Here is a 15,861-nt window from a genome sequence, read left to right as displayed (position 1 = left end):
TTGGTTTTGGTCAATTCAGGATTGGGTAGTGTAGGTGGGATCATTAGAGACTGTAGGGAGAAATAGATAAAGGCTTATCTAAGAATATCATACCACATTCAACATAATAATAAAATAATAAAGTATGCATGCAATTCTGTTGGGAAGAATTCCTCCAAACTGAGTTAGGTGATCTCTTATAAAAATTTTCATGCGTCTTGATCCAAAATCACCTAACCCACTTAAGTATGCCAATTTATTAACAATGCTTCAGTGAGTTAGGTGATTTCAAATTATGACACATATCAGCTGTATAAGATGCCACCTAGCTCAATTTGGAAGAATTCCTCCAAACTAAGTTGTATATAAATTCTGTCTATAACAAAAATGTGTATCATAAAAGATGAATTTAATTTAAGCGTTCGGCCATTAGGAGATTGAACCTTGCACATCTCATTTGATAGATGTCAGGAAGTGACCGTGAACATCGTTACATTGAATTAAAGCATCATGTACATCAAGGATTCAAGGGTAACTTCATTTTTTTTTTTTTTTTTTTTATTTAATACAAAAAGGAAAAAAAAAGAAAAAGAAATCGTGCTTGACACGCGCTCTGTTGTGAGTGGGATTAGCACATTTGATCACAATTGCACCTAACGGCAGTGGCAACATAAAAAGATGTTTGGTTGGTAGCCAGATAATTCTTCTTCTCCTTCTCTGTGTCTCTTTACAGTTACAGTTACAGTTACTCATCTCTGATCAACAGCAGGTATGTTCAAAGCATCATTTTCCTAAACTTTTCAATAGTTTTAGATTTCTTGGGTTTCCAATCTTTCTTCTAAATTTGGAGTTCCCACCTTTTAAGCTCTCACATATTCCATTACTTTTAATCAGTTAGTGCTGTTTCTAGTTGATCAAGAAGCCTTTGATGAGCACAGAATTTATATGTTGTGATATTTCTTTAACCAGAATCAAGAACTAGTTTTTATTTTATATTCTGCCTTGATGATAGGTCTTGGGGAGACATAAATTTTGCCTTTAACAATTTAAATTTTATTACATCAGTAGCTTAATGATGTTATTTAATTTGAACTAATTTTTTTTTTGGGGACCAATTTAAGCCATGTGTGATCATTTTGTTGCCAAAAGTGGAATTGCTGAAAGCCTAAAAAGCTTTCTTTCTTTCTTTATTTTTTGCTAAATAGCTTCCTTTTATTTCTTGTTTGTTATATAGGCCAACCTTTTGGGAACCCCTTGTTAACAAAGTATTATTCAAAGAATAAAATTGTCCCTAATTTCCCTAACCTAAAGATTAGTAGGGTAAATGCACCACCTTTTTTCCTATTAGGAGGCAGAATGGTCATTTTAAAGAAGTTGAATTTTCTCTAACTCAACCCTTTGTTAACAAAGTATTATTGAAGGAATAAAATTGTCCCTAATAACCCTAACCTAAAGATTTGTATGGTAAATGCACCACCTTTTTCCTCTTAGGAGGCAGTATGGTCATTTTGAACAAGTTGAATTCTCTCTAACTTAACCCCTTGTTAACAAAGTATAATTCAAAGAATAAACTTGTCCCTAATTTCCCTAACCTAAAGATTAGTAGGGTAAATACACCACCTATTTTCCTTTTAGGAGCCATTATGGTCATTTTAGAGAAGTTGAATTCTCCAACTTAAGTCACGCCAGCAGTTTCACTTTAGCCAAAGTTCAATCTGATTCCAGCGTGCGGTTTTTGACTTATTTTGATGCTTGCAATGAAAGTTAAACTTTTGCCTTTAATAATTCATGTGCTACAACATTTTGTGATGGCCCCAATATTTCTCTTCCATTTTTTCAGGGTCGTTCTAATTTAAAATCCATTGCAAAGTACCTTTGTATTTTGGTGTTACATTAATTCACCTAATGCCATAAGTCACTCAACACATTGTCTCACCAAGGACTTGCTTACAGTCACACAGGGCTGTTTAATTGTAGGGCCATTATAGGGTTAATTAGGCTATAGATTGTATTAACCTTGAATTTAGAGCTTCTTTCCTGGGTGAGTAACTTGAATTTTAGAGTTAAACCAGAATAAATCCTCAAGTTTTCAGTGGAAGACGCATATAAGTAGATGTTAGAAGCTTCCAATTATATTGGCCACCATAATGTGTGTTCTCCTGCAAGGGATTGATAAAAAATGGGGACCACCAAGTTACGGACCTTTTAGGAGCACCACATAAAGGAAGCATGTCCAAGATGATAATGATTTCTATCCCTTTCTGACATTTTTCTTATCCTTAATGTTTGTTCCTCCTAAAAATGTGGTCTTTATAATGCAACAAGTAAAAGTAATGGAATGCTATTTCTTCATCATTTTTAAGTGTTGAAGTAACCAAAATGATTCTTATGTGATCATTTACCTTTTATTGAACTAAGCTGCAGAAATTTTATTTTGTATTTCTTTTTTTATTTTTCCTGCAGGTTCACACAAATCCAATTTTTTATTTTTGAAATTCGAAAGCAATGTACCCTGGTGGTTACACTGCTGAAGTTACAAGCTTATCTCCTAAAGCAACAGAGAAAGATGTTTACGATTTTTTCGCTCACTGTGGTGCAATTGAGCATGTTGAGCTTATCAGGTGCAACTCATTTACCCTGCTTCTAGTTGCTGAAAATAAATCCACTTATCAATTGAATCCCAAAATAGTGGTTTGATCATGGTTATATTTGGATTTTTGTTCATGCTATATGGAAATGGTCAACAATACCATGCCATTGTGTGACTTGAAATTGATTCAGATTATGCTTGGACATCCATTTACTGTTTACAAGTATAATTAGTTTTACTTAGCCTTCACATCTCCATAATTTAGAATAGGGTCTTTGAAGCTGACACCTTGATTTATGGAGTACTATGAATGTTAAGATTTGATGATATCAAGTGAATTATTTACTAGACTTGTTCTCATTTTCTGTACTAATTTCCAGAATTGCCCATCCGCTCACATTAATGGATATGTACACATAATGATCACAAATTCTGCATTTGATGAAAAATATGCTCTTAATAGTATCTTCCTTGTGAGGCCCAATCCAACTAAGAAAACGAGATATAGAGGGAGGATCTTGAATTTAAAGTATCTGAATTCTGAACTCAAATTGTTACAATAAGCTTCCAAATTATCTTCTTCTTTCCTCCATCAATCTTGATAACCAATAGGAAGATACCTGATTTCTAGAAACTCTTTAAAAGCTTTTTGATAGTTGTATATAGCAACCTTAATAGCAAGTTCCCTGAATTTCTATGAACTTAATATGGAAAAATTGTATATATACTTTTGACTTGGTTTATTGATCAATTAATAGTACTTCATGTTGTAGACTCTCATTCTGCAGCCTTGCTATGTGTTTTAATTGTAATACAAGCTTAGACTTTCTTGTATATACACAAATGAGAACATGGACTTACATATTATTCTTTAAAACCAAGAGAAGGTAATTGGCATCCTCATAAGTTAACATTCGTTATTACATCCCACTTATTGTGTTGTATACTAGCTCTTGATAATGAAGGCTCCATCATATTTTCAAGGCATAAGTTTTATACAACCAATTGAATGCATATTTGCAACCTTAATAGCTTAATAGGAATTATCACGTGTCTGATTTGGAGATTGCTTTCTTTGTTGAAAAACAGAGCTGGTGAATGTGCTTGTACTGCATATGTGACATTTAAAGATGCTTATGCTCTGGAAACTGCTGTTCTGCTTAGTGTAAGTTGCTCTGAAAATTCTCTGGGAAGAAAATGAGGACTTGATATATTTTTGGAAATAAACTGTTCACCTATTAATGTAGCTAGCTGGCTATGTGTGTACTCCAGTTTTATTTGTTCCCTCAACCTGCTATCTTTATTTTTTTGGTGGATCTATGACAAGTACTGATGTTTTCTAATCATACTACTATGAGTATTCAGTTTTATATTATTGGCTGTTGAATGTTGTACTAAGGGAAGATGGAATTGTTTTCTCCATTAGTCTCAGACTATCAGTTGTGTAATTTGACAAGATTGGAAACCATAGACATTCTAAGAACATCAATGTGTTCATACCCTTGAGAAGAGTTAAGAATTTTGTTTTGTATGATTTCCAAGAGTATCCTAAGATTCTAGGAATAATATATTTTTGTATTTTCTTATAGCTCATCTAAAAATTGAAAATTAAGATATAGGTATCTCTATTTCGACGTATGAACCAGCACTGTTCAAGTTTTCCTGAGAATCAGCTCAAAATAGAAAGTTCAAATTGTTGCTTCTCATTCAAATTGATAATTAGCCATTCAGTCCAAGTTGCCCTCAATAAATTGGATAGTATTTTTCATCTTTACAAACAAAATGGACTTTTCTCAGGTGTTGAATTGCCCTAAACTGAAAGCCCCACTTGCAATGAGTGAACATCAACTATATTGCATCCCAAGGTCACAACTATCTGATTTCCACATAGCAGTGTTTGTTCATTTTGTTCAATTATGTTTTTCAGGGAGCTACCATTGTGGATCAATGTATATGCATACAACACTGGGGAACATATGAATCTGATCCTTGGAACAGTCTATCTTGGAAGCCAGAAGATAATACAAGCTCAATTGTATGGATCCTTTCTTCTACTGGTAGTAGTAGATGGTTGACTGTTTCATTATAGAAACTATATTTTACATAAAAAAACTTTGTGCATTGGAACGTTTAAACTAGGAAATTCATCATAGGAATTATAAAATGGAAATTTTAATTCACTATAAGAAATTTGTAGTAGTTCCAGGAATTATGATCTAGCTTCTCTTCACATATAAGATAGAAATTAGTGTTTTTTGGTGGCATGTTACAGGTCTTTTGAGTTGTTTTGCATATTTTGGGAATTATTAACTATTGAGCAGTCAGAAAGGAAATGTTTCTTCTAAAAATAAGCTATGCTTTTGTTTTGGAACTATTCTGAAACTATGCAATTGATTTTGGGGACTTGGTTCAAGTATCTGCTATATTTGCTTATAATGTGCAGTTGTCATGTCTTCAAATTTGAAGAATGAATTCCATCTCCCTCTTGCGCATAATAAGTGAAATGGGATGTAGTAAATGCGTATTGGAAGTCTACATGAATTTCTTTAATGTCCTTCTACCATTGGCTGAGTTTCTTGATTAATAGCATTGCCAGTCACATTAGAACTGTGGCTTTGACCTATTCTAGATTCAACCTTGAAGTGATAACTATATATAATTGTTCTCTCTTCTGTTACTTCAACTCAGTTAAGTGATCCTGATCAATGGTCCTTAGATCAAACGGAATCTCCTTCTTCCACAATGCACAGTGGAGGATGAGGTCATGGTTTTAGTTTACATGAGTGCATGAGTTGTATTTGCCTATCAGAAATGGATTGCTTAATTTACACTTGGTATGAATAGAAATCTTTTGTTTCCCTCTTAGTTATACTTTCCATCCCACTAATCACAGCTTGCTCTACCTTATTTTTTATTTTAATTTTTTTCCTTATAACATACCCAGAGTTTAAAATGCAAAAAAATTTAGACATGTAGCATACTGCAGTTAGTAAAGCCTGAAGTGAAATTCTAGAAGTAGAACAGAGGATTTTTATTTTCTTTAGTATCATATTTGGTGGACTTAATTTCCTAAAATCTGGTAGACGTTTTTATTTTTTATTTTTTTTGAGTTGGGGGTGGGGGGGCAAATTCTTCTATTATCCATAATGCCAGATTATGAAATAAAAATTCTTTAAATGCATACAATTTATTGTTTGCATTTGCATTTTTAACTATATTGTTCTGTTTGAGCTAACACTTTAGCAGGTTATTCACACGGGACAATGTGTCTCCACCTCCGGAGATGCTGTAACGGTAGCTCAGGAAGTTGTCAAAACGATGCTAGCCAAGGGATATGTTCTGGGCAAAGACGCATTAATCAAGGCCAAAGCTTTTGATGAGTACCATGGAGTCTCAGCTACTGCAGCAACCAAGATTGCTGAGCTTAGCGATAGAATTGGACTCACTGATAAAATTCATGTTGGCATGGAAACTGTTAAGACCGTGGACGAAAAATTCCATGTTTCAGAAATCACCAAGTCAGCTGCAACAGTCACTGGGACAGCAGCTGTAGTTGCGGCAATGGTTACAGGAAAAGCAGCTGTTGCAGCTGGTCATGCTGTAGTCAACAGCCCTTACTTTGCCAAAGGAGCACTTTGGGTTTCAGACACATTGAATCGTGCAGCTAAAGCTGTAGCTGATTTTGGTAGCCAGGGTACTGATGGTAGTAAACAAATAGATTGATACTATAGCAACTCTTAGAGCATCCTCATTAAGGCTCCTATATGCTAAAATCTTATTTTTTAGCAGTTGAACCCCAAAACATACCCTCCATCAAAACTACTATATTGTATAAAATTTACAATCTTGCTATAGTGCACTCTCATTTTTGAGAGCGCATTGTAGCTGTATTGTAAAATAAAAAATGGTTTTTTATTCACCAATGGCTCTCTCATTTCTCATTTTCTTTCCTCTCTCACTTCTCATCTCTGTTCTCTCTTCTCTCCTCTCTCCGTGGTTCATGGCCTGTTGTGCTCGTCGCCGGTCTCTGCTCGTCATTGATCTCTCTGCTGTCAGTCACTCGATCTCTCTACTCCGTCTGCAACGTCGCTAGCTCATCGTCGATCTCTCTACTCTTTGGCCGCTGCCTTCGATTCGCTCTCCCACTCACCCTCATTGGTTCAGATCTATAATTATCTCTCTCTCACGCATTGGGTTCCAATTTGCAGGTTGTGGGTTTGTACAGGGGTTCCGATATGGACATATTTTGGTGGGTTTGTGATTTGGTTTTGGATGGGTATGGTTTGTTGGCGGCGATGGTGGAGGTTTTGTTTTTTGTTTTTTTTTTGTGTGCTGTGGTTGGTGGTGGTGAGTGGATGTGGTGGTTGTGGGTGGATTTGGATGTGGATGTGGATGTGGAGGTTTCTTTTTGCTGTGATTTTTTTTTTTCCTTTTTTTTTTTGTTAGTGGTGGTTGTGGTATGAGTGGTGGGTTTTTGGTGGGTGGTTGGTTGGTAGTGTGGTGCCGGCGGTGCTATGAGAAAGAGAGAGACAGAGGAGAGAGAGGAAAATAAAAAATTATTAAAAAATAATAAAGAAAAATTATTTAAATGAAATGGTAAAAAATATAGAAGTTTTGATATAGGTTGTATTGTAAAGTGGTGTGTTATATGTTATAAAAATAGGTTTTGAAACAGTAAATGCTAAATTTTTTACAAGTTTTGATAAGGATGCTCTTATAGTTGGCTTTACCCTTGATATTGTATACAAATAGATAGTTCTAATTTTTTGGCATAAGTAACAACCTTTCTTATTGGTTGTCTTGTTGTGGAAACGGTTTAGATTTAGATTTAATCTTTTTGGATTAGTTAATACAAATCACAATATCTTGTGATTTAATGTACCAGACCAACACATTGTTCTTCTTAAAAAGTTTCAAATTCTTCATCCTATGTTTTAGAGGAAATGAAATATTAGATTATTGTTTGACTAGAATCCCCATGGCTAGGAGGAACAGTTGTGGAGATTGGTTTCTTCAATTTTTTTTTTAATTTTTTTTTTATTAAATTGACAACTCAATTGTTATAACAATGGGCAAGGAAGATTATTAGTATTATTTTTTTTTAAATGGTAATTCGATAGTTATAACAATGGGCAAGGAAGATTTGCACAACCATCATCGGACATTGGACTACATCGTCTTTAATTGGATGATAGGATCTAAAAGATGACTAGCTTAAAACCAGGTGTGCCTGTGTTAATCTTTATGCGTTATAAGGACCACACCTTCCTTAATTTTTAGCACATTGTAACACACTTGTATCAATCTTTATGCATGAAAGCTATCACGGGACATGTGCCTCCAAATTGGGTCAAGTGATAATGTTTATATGTAATTCATAGCAGTAGTGGATAATCAAAATATGGTATCAATAGTATGTTTCGAGTTTAAAATACGGTCTAACCTATTTAGGTTAGAGTTAAACTTGACCTTCAGCTAAGTTAATTTAATATATGACCAATCATGCATTAGAAATTTCAAGGATTGGTGCGACTTCATTCACTCTCTACACACGGTCACACCCTACACACAAGAGTGAGCACACATACATGTACAGAGAAAATCTCTCTATTTGATTTTCATCAAATTGGGGTCTGTATTGACATGACCAATTCAAGTTTTGATTAATTCCTTAAATAACCTAGGTAAAAATAAATATTTTTTTTTAGTTTAAATATTTTCGACAAGGGTATTGCACTCAATTATACAATGTTGATTTGAGACAAAAAAATGATATATTTATTGATAGTATTTGATGTGACATTCCATAGAACAATGATATTTTTCTTCATAGTATTTGATGTGACATTCCATAGAACGACTAGAATAATAAGACATTAGATAAATTAACATAATTCGATTCATAATTCAACTCCTCCATTGACATCATATTTGGGTTTGAAATGCACTAATTAACATAGATTTAAGGCTCATAAACAGTAGCATAAAGTCAAGAAATAAAGTATACCAAAGTAATATTATTACAAAACTCGAGACAACACAATTTAAAATAAGAGGCATAATAAAATTTCAAGAATGTTAATATTTCTTGAATTGAATCTGAAAACCATAACACAATAAGCCTCCATTTGGATACAAATTATAAATGAAAATTATTTCACTATTTAGCTTATTTTTGCTATTATTCATGGGCCTCACTACATTTTTTGGTACTATTTATGAGCTAATTGTACTATTTTAACTAACTTTTACCTTTATCTACAGTATTTTTAGCAATAATTTTCAGTTTCAACAAAATAAACGGTATCCAAACAGACTCTAAAAATTTGAAACACAACTCAATAGTTAAAGTCCAATAAGAAAAACATAGAAGAATATACTTCTAGTAAAGACAAGTAATTAATGATTAGTTATCTAAAAATAAAGACAAGTAATTAATGATTAGTTATCTAAAAATGAAGTTTAATGTACAAAAGGAAAGCAGTATTATATACAAGTTTATTATGTTTGTGGTACCACTATGTATGCTATTGAATAGTCATAGTAATCAAATAATCATGTGTATGACTATTTTTGTATGTGTTCTAATAAATATTACTGTTTACTAAAAAAAAAAAAAAAAAATCATGTGTATTTAATAGTTTGGACAAAATTTAGCTACAAAATTATAGGTTGTAGTCTAGGACTACAACTTCATTTGAAAAAATTAACCTTACTACATGTTTTGAAAATTTGATTGTTAGATTGTATGTTCTTTACACTCTTAATACATATGTCAAATTTTATGTCAATTAGATATTATTTACTATATAATCTATAAGCTTATATTTTATGCATAATTATAAATTACAAAAAACTTGTAATTTAAACAATTTATTGATAACATAACTATTAATCTTTAATTTTTTAGAAATTTTGAAAACATGAGGGATATAAGAAGAAAATGTAATTCAATGGTGAATTTGTTAAAATTCATCTCCAATAAAAAGATATCAAGTAAGGTTGTAAGCTTAGGCTAAACTTAGTCCTAATAGTTATACTCTATAACCGTTAAAGAACATAATATATTAAAGTAGATGATATTTGAAAGTCATTTTAAGGAGACATATTAAAGTTGAATTGAATAAGTTCACCCATCATATTTGTAATTTAGGCTCTAATATTATTCATCAATTTCTTATCAAATTCAAAACTAGTAATGTGAGTTTCAATTAACTCAACTGGTAAAGTCTTGATGGTTGAATAAGAGATTTAGAGTTCAATCCCCGCCTGCACCAAAAACCGATTGGCTTGCTATAGATTGGAACTCTCTCAAAAAAAAAAAAAAAAAAAATCAAAACTAGTAATATTATTATATATTCTCATTGTCCATCATAATTTCTAGTAAGAGTAGACACTATAGATTGGAACTCTCTAAAAAAAAAAAAAAAAAAAAAAATCAAAACTAGTAATATTATTATATATTCTTAGTGTCCATCATAATTTCTAGTGAGAGTTGTTAGGTTCTAAGACTTTAGGAACTAATGTATTAGAACTTCAATTTGTATTATGTTGGCAAACCATGATCAAACATAGAGTCTAGGTTTAGGCTTGCTCAAAGTATGTTTATTTGTAATGGAATTGAGTGATTGCAGAATTTATTGGACTAAATCTACAAGGCTCGATCGATTGAAAATTAAACTCGATCAATCGAACCACATGCAAATTTATTTTTCTGCAGAATTCCAATTCAGCTCAAACTTTACTTAAATGTCTTGGGGTTCAAGTAAAACACTCCTATATATAAGGGAAACCCTAAAACGTTTTTGAGAGCTTTTTCAGAGAGATTAAAGTGCCGTGTGTGCCTCTTTTGTATTTAGAGTTTTGTACCCAAAGGCTCTCTAAAGGTTGCTCTATTTGCTATGTGTGTGAATCTCTTGTGAGATCTGAGACGTGGCTGCTTTCACACATGCTTAAGATTATCAAGAAGGAGATTTCATTGAGAGCTTGAAGATCATTCAGTTGCTGCACTAAAGAGCTTAAAGATACGCAAGTGAAAGTGCTTGTACTTGCTGGAGAATCCAAGAAAGAAAGAGTCTGTGGTCTCGGAGCTTGCACATGGTCGTGTCAGTAAGTTTTCTACTGGTGGGTAGCAATACGATGTTAGTGTCTAAGTCTCTATTGTAAATTTTCGATTCTTTCATAGTGGATTCAAGTTTACCTTAAGGATAGTTAGGTTAAATCATCTCCAAGTTTTTTACCAGTTTGGTTTTCCTGGGTCATCATATCTTTGTGTTCTTTATATTCCACACTTTACATTTATATGATTATATGATTGTGTTAACCTAGATCTGAAATTTGGACTAAGTAATAACTTGGCTAATTAATTAGGTTAATCCGGTTGCGTTTTAAGGGGTCTAAAACAAACAGTTATTTTTCGCAAGGTACAACATAAATTTTTTAGGAGAAAATTGTTAAGGGGCTTTAAAATAAATACAATCACATTCCTCCTCCCCCTTATCATCAGGAGTAGACGCTATAAGTTGAAACTCTCTAAAAAAAAAAAAAAACTCAAAACTATAATATTATTATATATTCTCATTGTCCATCATAATTTCTAGTAAGAGTGGAAGCCATAGGTTGGAACTCTCTGGAAAAAAAAATTCAAAACTAATAATATTATTATATATTCTCATTGTCCATCATAATTTCTAGTAAGAGTTATTTTCCGCAAGGAACAACATAAAGTTTTAGGAGAAAATTGTTGAGGGGCTTAAAATAAGTACAATCACATCCCCCCCCCCCCCCCCCCCCCCCCAAAAAAAAATATAAAGGAACTTATTATTTAACAAAATTATACAAATCATGTTGGTCATAACCCAAAAATCCAACAAATATTTCACATAAGGCATCAAGAAGATTGACAATCTATTCTTTGAGTCCCATTGTTTTAATTAGTTACATTAAAGGCAAAATTAAGGGAAAACAAAATTTCATTAAAAATGGAATTAAATCAAGTATTCTTCCTCATATTTTTATAAGAATTATAATTTTCATTATGTTTTATAATATTTTAGAAATGAATACGGAAATGTGAGCACACACAAATTTTGGTTCATAGTCTATAGAACAAGTTGAAACTCCTTTCTCACACCCTAGTCCACTAAGGGCATAATCTGAGTCAATGGTTGTTTAAAACTATATTTTTCATGCATGTATGTATTCTGAGAGAGAGAGAGAGAGAGAAGAGAGAGAGAGAGAGAGAGAGAGAGAGAGAGAGAGAGAGAGAGAGAGAGAGAGAGAGAGAGAGAGAGAGTTGAGGTTATAAATTATTCGTCATATCAAAAGTTGAAGCTCATGAATTTTCCTTAGGAATATTGCTGGGAAATTTGGAACCTGGTTGATAGAATTAACAAGTTTTAAATTCAAGTTGTTAATTAAAATTATTATGAATAAACCTTGTTAAAACAAACAAACATTAATATCATGTCAATATCATGCACATCGGAATAATAAATAAGATAAGATATGATGACGTAGGAAAACCAATGAAACAAACTAATTTCACAGTAAAAAACTTGGGGGGAAACCTTTCGAAAAGCAATTCACTATAGTAAAGAGAAATTTCAGATCTAGTACAAAACTTTTGTCCCTAGACTCTACAATTTCGTAGATGAACTTACAGCAGAAACCTTCTACCGTTTTAGAACTTCTAAACTCTTCAAATATGTGAACACCACTCTTTTGCACGAATCCCAGTATGTGACTAACCAACGATGCACGAATCCTAGTACGTGACTAACTCCAGCAACTCGTAAAAACTTGTTGGCTGCAAAATTCTTCACTTCATCAACAATGAAGATCAAGAAGTACTTAGTTACAAAACCCTAAGGCGTAAAAGACGCAGTAACTTCTTGCAGAGAGAATAAGGCACTAGGTTACTTTCTGTAAATGTTTTCCATGTATAATGGCTTTTAAAATAAGCTTTATATATGTCTAGGGCTGTGAAAAGAAACTTTACACATACATATCAGTATGAGCCGAAAATCAGATCTGAAAATTCTGATTTCATAGATCTCGACAGATTCAGCTTTTGTCGAGCAACATTAAATCTCAATAGATACTATTTCTGTTGAGGTATTTGTCAAGCTTTAATAAACAGCTTTTTTTTTTTCACTTGTTTCTTGGTCCAATCTTCATGGTTTTAATACTTGGCTTGAACAACATGTTTTTTGAAGTACTAAACCTATCCTAGATCTATCTAATTACAAGTAAAGTGCATTTTGTCAAAAGATTAGCTAATTATATAAACTATGTCCCTAACAATCTCCATATTTGGCAATTCATGACAAAACCACAACAAACCAAATAATCATGAGAGAAGTCTTAAATCACTAAACTCATAACCACTTGTTGTATTACAAAGTAAATCTATCCCTACTACAAACTCTTGAAAAATTTTGCAACAGAAGAGTTTATGGCATGGTAGACTTTCACAACCTGTCTTTCTAAAACACTTAAACAAAACTCATCAAGGCATCATATGTGAAATAGAAATAAAGATTGCATACATAAAGAAACATGTGTATAAAGAGAGAAAAGAAACAACATATGTAGAGGTAAGTGAAGAAAACATACATCATCATCATATATATGAAAATAAAGTACAATGTATGTAAATAAATGGTCACAAAACCGATGTACAAAAAGCTAAAAAAAGCTCCTAAAACAACAAGGAGGTAAACACTTCTCCTAACAAGATGAAATACAACTCCCCTTTACAAAGGCATGTACTTCTCCTCCTAACATATAGAATCTTAAAAAGAAACCACATTTTCACTTCCTTTTTGTCACGATTGACAAAGGGTATGAGAAGTTATAAAACTTCACCCAAGAAACATAAAAATGATTAAGGGGGTACAATGGATCCATATGAATGCATGAATGTAATGAAATAAGATGCCATGGATGACAAGATAACAGAAAGATGCAAAACATGTGAAAAACAATGCATGTAAAAGGGTTTCGATAGATCGAGAAGCTGTCGAGCTGCTACCGAGAGAAAACCCAGAAATCTCGATGGATTGAGGATCTGTCGAGAATCTATTGGGTAGACAGAGAGCTCAGAAATTTTCTTTGATGGATCGAGAAATTGTCGAGGATTTGTCGAGATCACAATAAGAAGGCTCGATAGAAAGGATATTTGTCGAGGATGTGTCGAGAAGTTGTTGAGCTTGAAGAAAAGAAGTTTTTCAAGGGGGGAAAACACATAAGATGAGAAAGCAATAACATGAGTACTCAAACAAGGATCCAAGTAACATGTTAAGCACTCAAACCACACCTCAACTCTAGATGCAAAGCATTCCTAGATCTACAAACACACTAAACAAATCTAAGCAAGTTTATATTTTAAAAACAAGTTAAAACAGTTTAGCAAGTATATATTGACATATGTATCTCTTGTGATGGCCAAATTACATTGTACCTGTACATGTATCAAAAGTAGCAAAGAATTTGCGTGTTGTGTGTGTAACAAAGCAAAAGTGCATAAGTGTCTCATATTATGAAGATTTGAGACATGAGAAAATCAAATACACTCACACACAATCATAACTGTTTGATGGAGATTATCACCTTCGAGGTACATCCTATAACTCCCACATTTCTTAAAAACACGCTTGTAACCATATTAAAAACATTTTGATTCTTTTTGTTTTATTATTTTTTTTTTTTGCATATTTTTCTTTTAAGTATAGCATGCATGGGCATATAAGAGAGAAAATAAATATCCAATTATGTAAGCCAAAACATTACAATTTTGCTATGCCGAAGCATACATATATTATACATGATTGGTGGGTTTTAGTGGTGAGATGGTTATTTATGCCTTTCTCTTAGAATTTTCTAGTCCTTCCTATCAAAAAGAGTTATATGAGCATGAGATATAGAGATTATCTTAATCGTACTTATCACAAACACGAGCCATAAAGCTTACTTGCTTAGTTGTATATTGAGATGCTTTTCTAAACTATAAGAGATACAAAGTTTAGAAACTTTGTTTCAATGGCCATAAAAGGTACACAAGTACCAACATACACTGTTTTTGTATTTTTTTTTTCTTCTGATTTTTTCCTTTTTATTTTGAAAAACAAACAAAATAAACACTAAACAACCAAACAAAAACAGATAAACAACATGAAAGCATGAAAGAAAGATGCAGATGCATGAAAGCATGACTCCAAAAGCAGATAAGAAATCAAGCAAGAAAGTCCTATGTTAGATTGAAAGAATTAAAGCAGAGGACAGATAGAAAAGACAATTAAGTCTTAGACTCCTTTCTCACCGACATAGCACGAGTCTTTAGCCGTAAAGATGAAAAGACACGTGTCCTAGTATGTCTACTAAAGGACATTGAAGAATTAGAATTCTCCTGAAATTGAGTTAAAAAGTTCAAAGCTTTTAATAACTCTCCAAACAAAGGTGTTGAACCTTGAGAGGGAACCTGTAATTGTTTGGACACTTGCTTATGAGGACACAACTTGAAGCAATTAGGATGAATGTGTCCAGGAACACTACAATGGTGACAAACATGAGCAGTTTAGGACTACTAGACTTTATATAGTGAGGTCTAACAAAGGATTTAGAGTTAGACAAATCAGTTATGGATTTCATAACTTTATCACCTTTCTCAGATTGGGGCACAAAGACAGTCTTTGATCTAAAAGCCATGAAAGAGGAGGGGCCAAAGGAAATAGCATATCCTAAGCCAGTCTTATCAGAACTAAGATTTTGAGCACTCAATACTTCATCAATCTTTGTACTAGACATCCTCTCTATTTGAGTTCTAGCTTAACCAAGCTCAACCTCGAGATTCTTGACATTCCCTTCTAATGACGTGTTCTCTACAATAAGAGTCTCAACTAACCTTGTATTCTCATCTAGTTTGACTAACAGTTTAGCTTTTTCAGTTTTTACCTCATTAAGCCCTTTTCAACAAAGATGAGAAGTCTTTTCAGATTTTATAAATTTAGTGCATAGCTTATCATAGGCTTCTTGAAGGGTCAACTTCTTGGGTACTTTATCATTAGAAGAATCCTCACTATCACTAGTACTCTCCACAATCAGCTTATCGGTTGTGGCAGAAAAAGCCATAAAGTGACCACATTCATCCACATACTTATCAGAAAAGTCGTTCTTAGTATCACTTCAGGTAGTGACCAACCCTTTATCTTTTGACTTCTTGGTCTTTTCTTTCATAAGGTAGTTTGGGAACTCTATTATCATATGACCAAAACCTTTACACTCATGGCATT

At 32.9% G+C, this 15,861-nt stretch overlaps 1 protein-coding gene across 2 annotated transcripts; it reads left to right on the top strand.

Annotated features, from left to right (window-relative positions):
• The first annotated feature begins 626 nt into the window (after positions 1–626).
• On the top strand, positions 627–6,492 carry LOC111998771 (binding partner of ACD11 1). Of its 2 annotated transcripts, none has more exons than XM_024030868.2 (5): positions 627–748; positions 2,443–2,600; positions 3,659–3,734; positions 4,497–4,604; positions 5,816–6,492. In XM_024030868.2, exons 2-5 carry the CDS (start codon positions 2,485–2,487, stop codon positions 6,290–6,292), a joined length of 777 nt encoding a protein of 258 aa, XP_023886636.1. In that variant the 5' UTR covers positions 627–748; positions 2,443–2,484; the 3' UTR covers positions 6,293–6,492. The 2 variants fall into 2 exon arrangements, with proteins under 2 accessions (XP_023886636.1, XP_023886634.1); XM_024030866.2 differs by having other exon boundaries at positions 5,813–6,492.
• The last annotated feature ends 9,369 nt before the right edge of the window (positions 6,493–15,861 follow it).

The sequence above is a fragment of the Quercus suber genome, unplaced genomic scaffold (assembly GCF_002906115.3).
Source record: "Quercus suber isolate HL8 unplaced genomic scaffold, Cork oak 2.0 scaffold_5, whole genome shotgun sequence".
In the NCBI taxonomy this organism is placed as follows: domain Eukaryota; kingdom Viridiplantae; phylum Streptophyta; class Magnoliopsida; order Fagales; family Fagaceae; genus Quercus; species Quercus suber.
Note: the sequence above shows the minus strand (reverse complement) of the source record. Positions and strands in the feature narration are given on the sequence as shown.

What these genes read in the sequence shown, in the direction of transcription:
- LOC111998771 (XM_024030866.2), top strand. Translation starts at nt 2,485, where the DNA reads ATGTACCCTGGTGGTTACACTGCTGAAGTTACAAGCTTATCTCCTAAA. An exon ending in AAACTGCTGTTCTGCTTAGT is followed by an intron (nt 3,735 to 4,496) that starts GTAAGTTGCTCT and finishes TATGTTTTTCAG; the next exon opens with GGAGCTACCATTGTGGATCA. An exon ending in AAGATAATACAAGCTCAATT is followed by an intron (nt 4,605 to 5,812) that starts GTATGGATCCTT and finishes CTAACACTTTAG; the next exon opens with CAGGTTATTCACACGGGACA.